Source organism: Drosophila mauritiana, chromosome 2R (assembly GCF_004382145.1).
Source record: "Drosophila mauritiana strain mau12 chromosome 2R, ASM438214v1, whole genome shotgun sequence".
Classification (NCBI taxonomy): Eukaryota; Metazoa; Arthropoda; class Insecta; order Diptera; family Drosophilidae; genus Drosophila; species Drosophila mauritiana.
In genome coordinates this window covers 12,373,500-12,387,787 of record NC_046668.1, presented here as the reverse complement: position 1 = coordinate 12,387,787, position 14,288 = coordinate 12,373,500, and the positions used below count along the sequence as shown (strand labels likewise).

The 14,288-nt window shown below is 46.4% G+C and overlaps 6 protein-coding genes across 7 annotated transcripts; 3 read left to right on the top strand and 3 right to left on the bottom strand.

Moving 5' to 3' along the window:
- The first annotated feature begins 105 nt into the window (after positions 1–105).
- Positions 106–1,556, top strand: LOC117135826. Its single transcript, XM_033296335.1, has one exon. The coding sequence runs from the start codon at positions 276–278 to the stop codon at positions 1,275–1,277; it is 1,002 nt and encodes a 333-aa protein (XP_033152226.1). The 5' UTR covers positions 106–275; the 3' UTR covers positions 1,278–1,556.
- A 104-nt stretch (positions 1,557–1,660) lies between these two features.
- On the top strand, positions 1,661–3,015 carry LOC117135824 (sulfotransferase 1E1). Its single transcript, XM_033296332.1, has 4 exons — positions 1,661–1,876; positions 1,947–2,181; positions 2,237–2,568; positions 2,618–3,015. The coding sequence occupies exons 1-4, from the start codon at positions 1,792–1,794 to the stop codon at positions 3,004–3,006; spliced, it is 1,041 nt and encodes a 346-aa protein (XP_033152223.1). The 5' UTR covers positions 1,661–1,791; the 3' UTR covers positions 3,007–3,015.
- Positions 3,009–4,588, bottom strand: LOC117135822 (probable phenylalanine--tRNA ligase, mitochondrial). Its single transcript, XM_033296331.1, has 2 exons — positions 3,307–4,588; positions 3,009–3,249 (listed from the first exon to the last, which is right to left on the bottom strand). Exons 1-2 carry the CDS (start codon positions 4,498–4,500, stop codon positions 3,082–3,084), a joined length of 1,362 nt encoding a protein of 453 aa, XP_033152222.1. The 5' UTR covers positions 4,501–4,588; the 3' UTR covers positions 3,009–3,081.
- Positions 4,589–5,109: 521 nt separating this feature from the next.
- LOC117136071 (cathepsin L) lies at positions 5,110–12,132 on the bottom strand. Its single transcript, XM_033296725.1, has 4 exons — positions 11,914–12,132; positions 10,499–10,615; positions 5,954–6,168; positions 5,110–5,883 (listed from the first exon to the last, which is right to left on the bottom strand). The coding sequence occupies exons 2-4, from the start codon at positions 10,595–10,597 to the stop codon at positions 5,172–5,174; spliced, it is 1,026 nt and encodes a 341-aa protein (XP_033152616.1). The 5' UTR covers positions 10,598–10,615; positions 11,914–12,132; the 3' UTR covers positions 5,110–5,171.
- Positions 7,457–8,339, bottom strand: LOC117136075. Its single transcript, XM_033296728.1, has one exon. It carries the CDS (start codon positions 7,996–7,998, stop codon positions 7,732–7,734), a length of 267 nt encoding a protein of 88 aa, XP_033152619.1. The 5' UTR covers positions 7,999–8,339; the 3' UTR covers positions 7,457–7,731.
- Positions 12,133–12,469: 337 nt separating the features above from the next.
- LOC117136069 (proteasomal ubiquitin receptor ADRM1 homolog) lies at positions 12,470–14,284 on the top strand. 2 transcript variants are annotated; one of them, XM_033296724.1, is made up of 4 exons: positions 12,470–12,580; positions 12,698–13,239; positions 13,410–13,603; positions 13,709–14,284. In XM_033296724.1, the coding sequence occupies exons 2-4, from the start codon at positions 12,719–12,721 to the stop codon at positions 14,161–14,163; spliced, it is 1,170 nt and encodes a 389-aa protein (XP_033152615.1). In that variant the 5' UTR covers positions 12,470–12,580; positions 12,698–12,718; the 3' UTR covers positions 14,164–14,284. The 2 variants fall into 2 exon arrangements, with proteins under 2 accessions (XP_033152615.1, XP_033152614.1); XM_033296723.1 differs by having other exon boundaries at positions 13,410–14,284.
- The last annotated feature ends 4 nt before the right edge of the window (positions 14,285–14,288 follow it).

Here is a 14,288-nt window from a genome sequence, read left to right as displayed (position 1 = left end):
TGGTTTAGGATTAATTCGCGTTGGTTTGCAGAGGTTGTTCTAGTTTTGGGTTTTGGATGCATTTTGAGTAAGGATTTAGATACGTATGATTCCATACCAAGTAGGCCTTTACAACGACTTCTGTGTCGGGCCCTAAACTCTATGGCTTAGTACATTCTTTTTTCGTTACCGATTTCAACCAATTGAACTTGAAAAAATAAAAGTATTTAAGCTAACTAAAAATTTGAAGTATATACAACTGCCGCAGTAACGCATACCGATAACCCATTGACGTAATGCATTCAGGCGGTAGGAACAGTGGGCAAAGTGCGGGCACAACACCCCGAGGTGGAGGACCCAACACCATCTCCGGGGCCCCAGTGCGTTCCAAGTTAGCGGCACCTCTATCGACGCAGACGGCGGGAACACGGCGAACTGTTCACGGCGGAGCGGGCGATGGGGGAACCGATGCGGCTTGGAAGCAGACCGGTCGTCTCCTTGGCAAGCACAATCCACCTTCTCGGCTCGTCCAGCCCACGGTAGCCTCTTCGCTGAGGGCCAGCGGCAACAGGCAGACGGCCAAGCAGAAGTTCGAGAGAGCGGGCCATGAGAAGCCCAGATCAGTGGTGCCCTTGGCCAAGGACACCGAAACGGAAGTCAGGAAGCCAACGAAGCAGCGTGTGATGTCGCAAGCAGCCAAACAGGCGGCACGGGATCGTCTCTGGCCCAGCAAACCGGCGGGCGTGGGTTTGAGCTCGAATTTCCGCAAGAATAGGCAGCCAGTGCCAGAGGATACCAATCTTTTGCCGGATGTCGAGGAGGAGACAGAATCGAAGGCGCCCAAGTCTCAGGAGCTACTGGAGACCAGCGTCCAGACGAACGAGTCTGAGATCCTCGATCATAAGCTAATCCTTGGCGAGGTGAAGATGGTTTGCCCCTCGGCGCAGCTGGTCGATCAAATAGATCGGGAACGGCTCGAGCTTAAGGAGGAAAGAGAGCGACAATCGTCGCGCAGGTTTGCTGCCCACGAGCAGCAGGAGGAACTGCATCTGGACGAACTGAAGGAGTTCTCGTTCCGGAATGCCGTGACCAAGAGGGCGCCCAAGAAACCACCAACGTACCAGTACGCTCGCTATGATAATCAGTATCAGAACGTTTTCAAGTCCATGGACGATTTCTTCAGCCGGGTCCAGAACTCAGTGCCCAAGTCAGAATCCGTGACCACCATCCAGGAGCGCATCAAGCGCAAGGAGGAGGAGCTGCTCAGGCTCTTCGACAATGTCGAGCTGAACGAATAATCTAAAAACTATTGCAAATTCTATATCAAATTGTTTGTGTCTTACACGTAAAGTAGTTCCTGTTCAATCCAATGGTCATTTATAACTTTTAATGGGTGTTTGGATCATATGATAATAGTGGTATGTGCTAAAAAAAATAGATTTTTAGACATTAAAACTGAGACTAGCTGTCGATACAAATCAAGAATATATATATACACGTTTAAAAACTGGTTATTTAGGCTATAACTTTTGAGGCTTATATCGCCACTGTTTATGCTCCAATAAAAGCTGTCGGGGCTAACTAATGGCTTGGAACCACACCTTTTGGGGAAAATTCAGCGTCAGCAAGTACACAGACATTAACTGAAGTCGTATTTAAATTGCGCTTAGCCAAGCGGCAATGGAGTGCCATACTAGCCAGGCCAGCACCAGCACCAGCAGCTGGCACTTTCTCTCTGGGCCGAAAGCGGGGTCAAGACGCTTTCATGTCGGGCGGTTCTTCAGTCAACGCTGGCAACTGATCGCGCGAGCAATGGAAAATACGCCTCTCAAGTTTCCACACGAAATTCGCGATGTGGAGGAGTCCACCAATGCTGAGCTATTGGATCACTTCCATGGTATGTTTATAGCGCGCAAAACGGCCTGTTTTGTTTATGCTTTTACATTGTATATTAAAAAAAAAACCAGGTGAGCGAACTGGCTTCGTTCAGGTCGGATCGGAGGGTTACTTCTTTCCGCACAAGTACAAGGACGAGGCCGAGCGGTACTACAACTTTGAGGCACGACCGGATGACGTGTGGATAGCCACGGTGCCCAGATCGGGCACCACTTGGACGCAGGAGCTCATTTGGCTGGTGGCCAATGGGCTGGATTTTGAGCAGGCCCAGCAGCGACCACTGACCGAACGCTTTCCATTCTTTGAGTGAGTGCTTGTCGCGTGTTCCTATCTTAATTAAGTGAACTCCAACCGCCCTTAGATTTCCGCTCTTTGTGCATCCCGAAATCAAGAAAGAGCTGCAGCAGGAAAACCGAGACTCGGCTGAAGCTCTGGAGTTCATTGAGAAGATTTCTCGACCGGGTTACGAGGCTTTGAGCGAAATGCCACGCTCGCAACGACGGTTTATCAAAACGCATTTCCCCTTTTCACTGATGCCGCCTAGTGTTCTGGCAAAGAAGTGCAAGGTGATCTATTTGGTTCGTGATCCCAAGGATGTTGCAGTTTCCTACTACCATTTGAACAGGCTCTTCCGCACCCAAGGCTACGTCGGAGATTTCGAGCGTTACTGGCGCTATTTCCAAAACGGATTAAGTAAGTGATCCTTCTATTAAGTTAACAGCCTTAACCAACTATCTTTCAGATCCCTGGCTGCCCTATTACAGTCACGTTAAGGAGGCGCAGGAGCATGCCCATCTGCCCAATGTGCTTTTCCTGCGCTACGAGGACATGTTGGCTGATCTGCCAGGTGCAATCAACAGCATAGCCAGCTTCCTAGAGTGTCCACCGAAACCCGAGGATATGGATAGGCTACTCGATCATCTGAGCATCAAAAGCTTCCGCGAGAACAAGTCCGTAAACATGCACGAAATGGCTTCCGTTGGCGTTCTCAACAAAGGAGAGGCAGGATTCGTGCGCAGCGGAGCCAAGACAGCGTGTCAGCCGCAACAGGAGTTCGTGGAGAATCCGAAGCTTTTGAAGAGCGCCAACGATTGGGTGGAAGAGAATATTAAATCATTCAAGACCATATGAAATACCTGACTTTGTTGGCTATCTTTACTGGTGTTTTTCTTTTTTGGTCTAAATTGAAACGGAACTAGACTATGACTAACGTATTTGCACATTGAAACTATCCACGCTCGCACTTGCGATCTGCTTGTGGATTTCGTTGACCTCCGCCTGGGTTAAGGTGCGCTCCATATGGCGATAAACAATGCGGAAGCACACGCTCGATCTGCCCGTTTTCGGGTGCTTAAACTTGTCCACCAGGCTGATCTGTAATACAAGTAAAGTTTAAGAGATATGATATGTTTTGGGATAGCTGAGACCAACCTGCTCCACCATATCACCAGCTACAGAGCGGACCAGATCGTAGAAGTCGTTGGGCGAGAAGCCGGCATCTACCTCAATGTCCTGGGGCAGCCAGAACGACAAGTCATTCGTGCACTGCGGATAGTGGGAGATGGGCTTGTACTTGGGCAGATTGTGCAGATCCTTTTCGCTAAACTGCGACAGAAAGCCACTGTCGTTCGACCAGAAGAGCCGGATGTCGGGTACATCGAACAGCACCATGGCCAGTCGCTCCAGGCCGACGCCAAAGGCGTAGCCAATCGATTGATGAACGCCCGATCTCTGCAGGATTTCGTGGCGCATGATGCCGCAGCCTAAGACCTCCAGCCAGTTGTCCTTGAAATAGATCTCCAGCTCCCAGGAGGGCTGGGTGAAGGGAAAATAGGTGTCCACCCATCTGTACTTGATGCGCGGCCCAAACAGATCCTTGGTCAGGCCGACCAGCACATGCTTCATCTCGTGCTCCATCAGCTTGACGGCCTCGAGCGTGTGGCAGGGCTGTTTGGTTTGGTCCATGAACTTGGAGGAGGGCAGGATCAGCTTGGGATCGGGCAGCGTACCCGACCACGTCTCTTCGAAGAGTTCCAGGCCAGGATTGCGCTCGAAGAGCTTGTCTTTGGTGACCAGCCGCACAGCGTCCGCCTGGTGAAACACCGGATAGTGGGTACTATCGATCTCGTCCCGTCGATACACCTCGCCCACCACCAGAAAGTTGTCCAGCCCGCCCGAGATCAGTTCCACCTGATGGGCGGTGGTGTGGGCGCGCAGCAGATGCTGCTGATTGATGTAGTAGCAATCGGATTTCTGTCGACTCACATGATCGGCGGGAATCAGCAGATTGTCAAAGTTCTGCTGCACAGTGACCACCGGATTCATTTGATCATAGACGGAGAATAGTGGATTGCCCCTTTGGTTGCGATACGCTCCATAGAAGTAGTTGACGATCCTCTGGCGGATGATAGACAGCGGGTGGTCCGTCTGCAGGTGCTTGTTGGCCCCCAGGTAGGAGAGTATCTTGGGCGTTACGTTCGTCCATCCGTCGGTGGCGTACGTGCTTCCACTGACCTCCAGCTGCGGTGGCGATGAGGGTGACTTCGCAGGCGCCGCACTGCTAGCCAGGCAGCGGGTGGACTTCACCCAGGATCGTGCTCCCTGCACTCGAAGCGTCAGAAGCATATTGGAGGGACTTTATTGATTCGATGCAAGTATTTATTGCATTTTTTGTTATAACTTGTAAGTTATGTTATGTTATCAGATGTTATGTTAACATATCGATAATTTTCTACAGCAGTCGCAAGGCTTCAGCAGCACGGACTGTGCTGTTAGGCGCACACTAACAGAGCTGTTGGTTAGACCAGCTGGCGCCATCTGCCGGAAAGCGAAAGCACTTTTACAGTGTTGAAATATTTTTTTAAATCAAAATTAAAAACTGTGAAGTAATAATGAAATAATCAAATTTCAAAGCAAAATTCGTAAAATATAAATATAAAATATATATATATAGATATAAGAGAGTGAAAAGAAACCCAACATAGTTGACTGCAAAACTTTGATTTGCTAAAATAACTTCTCTCCCAATCCAAAAACTTCAATTTTTAAAATTATATGATTTTTATTTATTTTTCTACAAACATCAACAGATTTGTTGTTCACCTATATCATACATGATGGCAGAGAAACGCGAATACAATGGACCCATTACAAAATTAGTTCATAAAATATGATGTTGGGCTTAATTATTAAAGTTCATTTTTGAGATGCTTGCGTTGGTATCTTTTTTGTTTCTTTTCTAAATCATATCATATGATATTATATGAATGCTGTGGCTAAACTACATCAGTTCTGCTCTAGACCAGGGGGTAGCTGGAGGCGCTGGCGATGCCGCACTGGTTCTCCTTGTTGCGCAGCATCTTGATGAAGCCCTTGTCGCCCCAGGTGGTGCCCCACGAGTTCTTCACCAGCCAGTAATCATCGCCGGACTCGTCGGTGCCGAAGCCAACGACCAGCACACCGTGATCCAGATTCTGGGCATCACACTGGGGCTCGTTGTAGACGCCCTCCGAGTAGAACTGGAACGACTCGTGGGAGGCATCGATGGCGACGGAAACGGGACCAACGGTGGCCACAGCCTCGGCCATCTTCTTCTCATCACCCTGGGGAATATCGGTGAATCCACGATCGGTGGCTCCAATTGTGCCCTTGTTGAAGTGGCACGAGTCATCGATGGCCTCGTAGGGATAGGACTTCTCGGTGTCGATGCCTCCATTATCCTTGATATAGCGGAAGGCATTGTCCATGAGACCGCCGTTGCATCCATTGTTGCCGTACTTGGTGGAGCAATCGACCAGATTCTGCTCGGACAGCGAGACGAGGACACCGGACTTGCGGAAATGCTGACCCTCGAGGGCGCCTGTGCTGGAGAAGGCCCAGCAGCTGCCGCAGTGTCCCTGATCCTTGACGGCGGTCACAGCTCCCTTGGTGCGCCAGTCCACAGACTTGGGCAGCGTCACATGAGCCGGCGAGATGAAGGTGACTCCCTTGAAGCTCTCATCGGCGGCACTGCAAGCGAATGCAAAGTAGAATAAGTATGATAGCTTGGACATTGTAATCCCTATCGCCACCAACTTACCGCAGCTGCTTGTGCAGAGTGTAGTTGAACCCGTTCATCAGCTGGCGGAATTCGTGGTGCAGCAAATCGGCGTACTTGTTTACCGCCAGTTTGAAGCTCACCTTGCCCTCGGCGAATCGCTGGTTGTGCTTGGCAATCTTGTGCTTGTTCTCATTGAAGATCTTGAGGCGGAAACGCTCCTCGGTATCATCCTGATAGTTCTTGCGGTGCTCCAGCTGCAATATGAAAAGTAGTTACAAGTTAGATAATGCACTCTTATCAAAGGTAAGTGCTACTATCGATTGACTTTCGTGTACTTGTTCCAAGATAAGATAAAGCCAACCAAATGAAAAGTTAACTTTTTAGAAATATATTAGAGCAAATGTTTTACGTAAAAATGTATTTACGATCGCTGAGGCAAAAGTTCTTAATCTGCAGATAACCTTATCACAGCGCCGTCAACCTGGCACGAGCGAAACGCTCTAGAAGATCGGCCACAGTAGCCAGCTCTATAAATCTAACATGGTCATAAAATAGTGTTTAACGATTGCCCAACGACAGGAACTTGGAAACGGTGTTAATGTTCCCAGGTAGTAAACAAGCGAGCCAAACTGCAGGTAGGAATGGGAGGAGCGAGGCCAGCATGAGGAAATGCGCTCCATCTGCCTGCAGTGGTCCCGTGGATTAGAGACCTCCTCTCCAGCTCGGGGTTGTTTGTTTGTCCGACCCGCATATTGACACAGCCACAGCACGAAAATAGCACGAACGCTAAACAGAAATGATAGCTATAAAGAGAATTGAAAGGCCAGGGCAAGAAGTCGACTAGGGTGCTATCCATTACATTACTGATTACTATAATGCTATATATGGGGGTAGTTTTCGATTCAAAGTGAAGCATGTGGATAAAATTTGACTTCCTTTCGACTGAAAACCAAAGAGTATGTCCTCTAAAATCTAAGAGATTAGCATTAGAAACGAAAAGTATATGAAAGTAAAGTTAATAAATATATAAAATTATTCAACAAAACTCATTATAAGTGCTCACGAATATGCAAATAGCGAACATGCTAAACTGAAATGCATTTTCCAAAAGTGTTTATTGCTAAACCGGTTTATTTGCGACTTTTCAACGCGTTAAGTGGCATGTTTTCTCAGTGGAATATGAAAACAAATGAACTTATACCCAACCTAATCGCTTTTTAAGTGGTCTTAGTAGGATTTGCGATATTCCAGGGTACTTGGCACATTGAACTGAACAGTCGAGCGGCGCTGTCATGTGAGAAACATGCATATGTAATTACTTTTGGACATCAAAGCGGACCAGCAGCCGCGGCCAGATCAGCAATTGTCGCCCCAAATGGGCCGGATGGGGTCCACTGGACCGTGGTTGACTCCCATAATTGACATAATTGAATCGAATTCGAGACTTGCAGCAAAAAGAAACCCCGCCCGTTGTGATTTCGAGGGGGAGGAGGTGGTGGCGCCTCCGGCACACTGACCTATTGATTTTCCTTGCAAACGTCGTTGGTTCTGGATGCCGCATGATAAAATTCACACATTTATTGTATACTTTTGTAGAAAATTTGAATTTGCGATATATGCAGATAGAGTTAACAACTTAAAAACAACGTAATTAAATGCACGTGCAATCCGTTATCCAGGCACTCGACGTATACGTTTTGTATCTATCAATCTAGAGATACTACTTATATGGCTTAGGAAACTTCGTTGCAGTTGAGAAGCTTGGACGATAGTGGTTGAGTATCAGAGAGCTTAACTAGTGCGATCTCCCTGCATCCCTACAGTCGCTCCATCTCGATGGCACAGCTATCGTCCTCCTGATCCGCATCCGCATGCCGTTCCGTGGGCGAAGTGGCCGCGTAGGTTGCGTGTGAAACAGGTTGTTGTTGTTGCTGCAGCTCCTCCTCCTGGCTCTTGTACTCCCGCCGCTTGCGCATAATGTAGGCGAAAACGAAGCCATTTATGACCAGCATGGCCAGGACAATTATCGTCGGCCAGACCACATCCACCGATACATCCAAACTATTTGCACTGACATCGGTCATGGTTGTGCTGTGATTGCTCCTCCTTGGTTTTTATGTAATTTGCTTGCTATTACCGCCGTCTCCCTGCGATTTCGTAGCACGTTTTTACGATGACGCGCGTGCTTTTCCGTACGGTTAGGCTATACTGCCACTGCTGGGGGCCTCTGAGTTGGCTCCTTTTATTTCTTTTCTCTCAAATGTTCTATATATTCCGCTCTGCACTGCTGCTGCTGGCTGCCGCTGGCTGCTCGAGCGTTCCGTTGGCGTGGAGCGTCGGTTCGGGAATAACAAAAAATACGACAGCAGGCCGTTTCGCTTTTGGTGGTGGTGGTGGTGGTCCGCTCGCAAACGCAAACTCAATCGAAAAAGAGCCGAGTTCACACACGCACACAACACACTCTACACTCTTCGTCGTATTGCCGAAATCAAGAAAAAGAGCCCAACCTACGTAGGCCAAACTATTTGGAGGATGGAAGGCGTACTCTATATATTTCTTGTTTCTTATGCTTTTTCGTATATTTCCTTCTGTTTTGCAGCGCGCATCGTGGGTTTGCTCGAAACAGGCGAACCGGTTTCATTTCGAAGCGCACATGATTTATAAGGATTTCAGGCGAGCTATTCAAATATGTTTGCTCCAACCGGTTAGCAAAAGTAGCAGAAAAATTCAAATATATGTATATATCTTTAAAAAAAAAAAAGGAGCCGCATGCTGCTTTTGCAAGTCAGCGAAATTTTTCCCAGCTTGTTTATTTACGGCAGCCGATTTGTTTGTGCACTTGTCGCTCGGAGAATTCGTGCTAGAAATCTCTTTCGGCTCTCGGAAATGCCAGCGAAAAATGGCAATTTGATAAGCAACGCCGATTCGTAGCGCGTCATTTCCAAAATGCTCACGGCCCCCCGCACGATTTGTTGTTAAATATTGTTGAATATTTGCCCAACCATGCGAATAAGCTGAAACTAAAACGCATTAATCTGGAATTTAAGAGCTTATCAGTGCCACAGTTGATCAATGCTGACTTTTGCAGCTGTGCATTTGCAACCGACGTCTGCGGCACTTTGGACTGCACACAGATTACAGATAATGTCGTTATTATTAACTAATTATAAACGTCGAGAGCTAAGTTGGCATGGTTATCACATTTAAATTGCGCGCCTTTCATTTCCGAAGCAAACATGGGCAGCACTGTTTGCAGCAGTGTGACCAAGCTGTTTGCAGTATTCTACATGGCACTTATCGGTGTCGAAATGTAAAATGGCAAATGTAAATTAATTGTCAGTTTTATTTTGAAATAAAAAAGAAAACTAAATTAAAAAATAAAAGAAAAAATTAGCTTTTGTAAATTGGGCTAATTGCAAATGTTTAGTTTTTTTTTCTCATTTTAATAGGGGATAAGTAACTTTTCATAAATACGATTCCTATTCTTTCAGTTGTTTGGACGACTTTGTTATTTATAAACAATAATTGTTTTTCTAGTACCAGTTTGTGCTTACTCTAACAAATGATTCACACAATTTAATATGATATTTAACAGCAGATAAAAAAAGGGAAGGGAAATAGAATTATATGCATATATTTCATATGCGGGTGCATTTGAAAATGAATTTGAAACCATTAAAGGCAAAATATCCAGAACTATTAAGCCAATATGCTTATATAGAGATGTACATATATCCCCCTTATCACATGAGATCTGCACAAACAGCTAATTATTATTTGTACGCCCCCATTTGGGGCTAATGACGCCTGGCACGGCACCAACGAGCACAACTATTCAGTGAAATAATGGAAAAAATCACGACCCCTGACTGCTGGCGATAAGAATTAGACGACACTAGGGGCACATTCAATTAATCAATAGAGAATCCTCCATCGATAAGCAGACGGAGTTGCAAGTGAAGGCTGCGAGACAAAGGATGATTGGGTCAATCATCAATGGAACCATGGACACACATATATATGTATTTGTGTGCAATAAAAGGGGTCAAAAATCGAAGTCGCATTAGGAAACATGGCTTGCGAAAAGTGTGCTGGCAAATATGCGGCTTGCGCCTTATCAGTCGGCCGGCGGTGGACCAGTTCGAGTCTTGCACGGCTTATCGGCGGGAAATGACCCGCGGGCGTAGCGAAAGTGGGCGACGATTATCTGCCCATCCTTCCGATGTTTACGGATGGGCTAAGCAAGGCAGCCCAGCTTGCCGCTGGCGGTCATGTGAGCCGGCATGTGACTGGACGACAGGCTAGACTTGTGGACTTATCTGGACGCTCCTTCCGTCTCTTTGAGGCAGCCGCGCAGCAGTGCATTCACACTCGCAATGGCTGCTGACTCACGCGAGTGCGGAATCGTCACAAACGGAAGAATGCGTCGCGTCCAACTATGCAAACAAAGTCGGACAGAAGACAAAGGCCCAAAAAAAATAATGGATTAATCATCATTACACATCGAGCCCTTGTTACCGGAGAACACTTGTTGTCGGCCTGGCGGATCGAATACGATCCCTAGATGATCCGGTGGAAACTCACCTTGAACGTATGCCATTCCTCCATGACCACGTCGGCGAAGGAAACGGCCTGGGCCACCGCCAGCAGGGCCAAAAGTGGCAGCAAAACAGCTGTGCGCATTGTGATTAGTCGCGGAATCTGCAAGAAATCACACCATTAGTAAGCAAACTAAGTAACAATCGGAGTGTCAGTCACGTGAAGCTCCCCCCTCCCCTCCTCCCCTTGTTTAGCTTTTAAAGTACAATAAATATTCTAAGCTGCTGGAGCGATAAAGGAAAGATGTGAACAACTGAGTTTCTTGCACTTTGGCATGATTCATACTGTTAAATTCTGGTTAATTAGCATATTTAGTATTAGTTCTATCTTTGCAACTTTGTCATCAGCCTAAGCAATAGTTTAATAAATTTAGAACGATAAAATGCAAAATAATTAAATTGGAATGGATTATTGGAATATTTAATATGGAATTTATTGCAAACTAAATTGCAATTTATTGCAAATTTATAATAAAAAAAAGTTATTATTATTTATTTAATTTAGGCTAGCTTTAAGTATAAAACTATAAACAATCTGAGATCTAGCAATAGAAGCTATGTAAAAATATTATATTAATTCTTTATTAAATTCGTAGCAGACATAGTTTTGAAAAACAATTTTTTTAGTATATCATTGAGCATAGAAGAGTGAAAATGAAATAATAAATAACGGTTCAAATTGAAAGAAATCTGATCCTTTAAAGAAGCTTCTCTCGATTTTAGCGTAAAATATTGTCTTTATAGAAACATAAAAATGATTTTCATAAACCTTGACTGATTTGCGGGGCGTTTGTAAATAATTTGACGTTGGCTTTGTGATAAACAATATAGTTTAATTTGTTTTTTTCGATGGCGATGCGTTATCTTATCGGCCATTCCACTTGCCTCGCAGCTTCGTATTGCTTTCAAAGTCTGCCATTTTTGCGCTATTCGCCCCTCTTATTGTTTTTCTATAATTGTCTTGCTGTTTTTGCGCCCATTTTGAGAAACGTGAGAGGCATTTGATAAAAGTTGTTATTTACCACTGCGATTTGTGCCAAGTTCGAGGGCGAAAACGGGTTTCAAAACGACAAGATGATTCATCTGGCTATCAGGTGAGATAAAGACCACAAAGACTAGAAAAAATGGGTCAGCACAAAGGGGAATTGGACAAAATCTAAACAAAGAAGCGCAACAGAATCGAAAGCGCAAAGCAAAAGGGGCAATAAAAACGGGCATAGACGAAGATGCCGACTGTTGATTATTATGGAGTGCAATTAAAGTGTAAATAAGTCGCCACACAGGCATGACGCAATTAGATTCAACAAGTCAATACGAAGCAATTAATCGGCATTAATGCAGGGCAGGTATATTTGCGTTCTCAACTCGAAATTAACTAAAAAGTCGACATATATTGCTTACCACTCGGAATTGCGTCGCAAGGAATGCAGTAAATTCACTGATTTATCACTGTTGTTGCACTCTTTTTTAAATGGCTGAAACAACACTAATGTGCAAGTCAACCGATTGTATTTAACAAGTCGCTCCTGATGATCCAGTCCCGAAGACCTTTCGTTGTTTAATGAAAAACAGCAGAAATTGTTTAAACAAGAAATCTCTGACAGAGTGACCAGTCCGAATCTTCTGGAAATACCAGAAGTTGCCTGAGCAGACAGCTTATCGATAACAGCGGGGGCAGTGATGCAGTACTGGCTGCAAAACAGCCAGATCTAGCTAGTTTAGTTCAGTCGGTAAATCAAAACAATTATTCAGCCTAAATATATGCAAGAGCCTTTTAGTTTATGTTTATTTAATAATTGTTTAAGAACTAAAAACTAAAAACTATACCTTTCTTGTTACTTTTACTATCGCAAGATTTCTAAGTCACCCAACGAACTGAGTTTAAATTATACAATAAATGTCTAAACTGAATTTTGTTCAACAGTGTTGTGAAATACCAAATTTTACGAATCACCCGTTGATGGTAACACTGCTCGGGTAAGAAGAAGACAAATTTTGCTCGTCATTCGGAATTGACGATTTACTGAATTTTTGATAAACTCAGCAAAGTAAACGCATTATATATCCCGTAAGTAGTGCAGCGATTACTGATAAGCCCAAACCGATCACGGCACCATAAGAGACTGTGAGTTCTGCGCCCACGAACGTCGTAATCACAATCCGTTCTTCATCCAATCTCCGCCAGCTCTCGAGAAGCGCCCGCATCATGTTCGGAAGACAAAGTGGACTGGGTAGTTCCAGCAACAGCAGCAACCTGGTGGAGTTCCGCGCAGGCCGCATGAACATGGTGGGCAAGATGGTGCATCCGGATCCGCGCAAGGGCCTGGTCTACATGACCCAGAGTGACGATGGCCTGATGCACTTCTGCTGGAAGGATCGCACCTCCGGCAAGGTGGAGGACGATCTCATCGTCTTCCCCGACGACTTCGAGTACAAGCGCGTGGATCAGTGCAAAACGGGCCGTGTCTATGTGCTCAAGTTCAAGTCATCGACACGCCGCATGTTCTTCTGGATGCAGGAGCCCAAGACGGACAAGGACGACGAGCAGTGCCGCCGCATCAACGAGCTGCTGAACAACCCACCATCCGCCCACCAACGCGGCGGGGGCGGCAGCAACGACGGCGACCTCCAGTACATGCTCAACAACATGTCGCAGCAGCAGCTGATGCAGCTCTTCGGCGGCGTTGGCCAGATGGGTGGTCTCAGCTCGCTGCTGGGCCAAATGAAGTGAGCATTTAACCCCTTGCAAGAACTAGCCAAGTAGATAACTTCTTAACTTGTAGGGTATCGTTTATAAGCATGTAATCAAAGGCATATTCGTTTGACTAGGAATCAGATGAAGCCAGAACTTGAGTTAACACCCTTTTTCAATATTTTCCTTTATATATTCTCTGCAGCTCCCGTACGCCCTCGTCGCGCAACACCTCCTCATCGGGTGGCGGTGGGGCATCGGCCTTGCAGACGCCCGAAAATGTCAGTGTGCCGCGCACTCCGAGCGCTCCATCGAAATCGGGCAGCAGCCGCAGCAGCAGCAATGTGAACTCGCAGGTCGGCGAAGGTGCCGGCTCCTCCGTTGATGCGGATGCCCCCGGTAAGAACTCAACCACATCGACCACAACGGCGTCAAAATCGACCGGAGCCTATGCCAATCCATTCCAAGCCTACTTATCCAATCTCTCCCCCGAACATGGCGCAGGACGATCCCTGAATATTGACCTATCGACGGCCCTACCCGGCGCCGATGCCATCAATCAGATAATTGCCGATCCGGAGCATGTCAAGACGCTGATCGTGCACCTGCCCGAGTCGGAGGATGCGGACGATGATCGCAAGCAGCAGATCAAGGACAACATCACCTCCCCTCAGTTCCAGCAAGCTCTGGCCCAGTTCTCCAGTGTCCTACAGTCGGCCCAGCTGGGTCCAGTGATCAAGCAATTCGAGTTGTCCAACGAAGCAGTGGCCGCCGCCTTCTCTGGCAATCTGGAGGACTTTGTGCGCGCTCTGGAGAAGAGCCTGCCCCCCGGTGCCACCATGGGTGGCGAACCCTCCGCCAGCGAGAAGAAGAGCAGCGATCCCGAGACCCCAACTTCAGTGGCCCGCGATGAGAACACAGATCCCGCTGCCGAAAAACAGGAGGAGAAGCAAAAATAGCTTACGTTTGCGGCTTGGTAATCATTGAAATGGAATCCGAAAGCATATTTTTTCATGTTCTGAGTGATTTTTGGATTCTGAATAAATTCAAATGGGAATTAAACGGAAGTTCTCTATCTAATTGT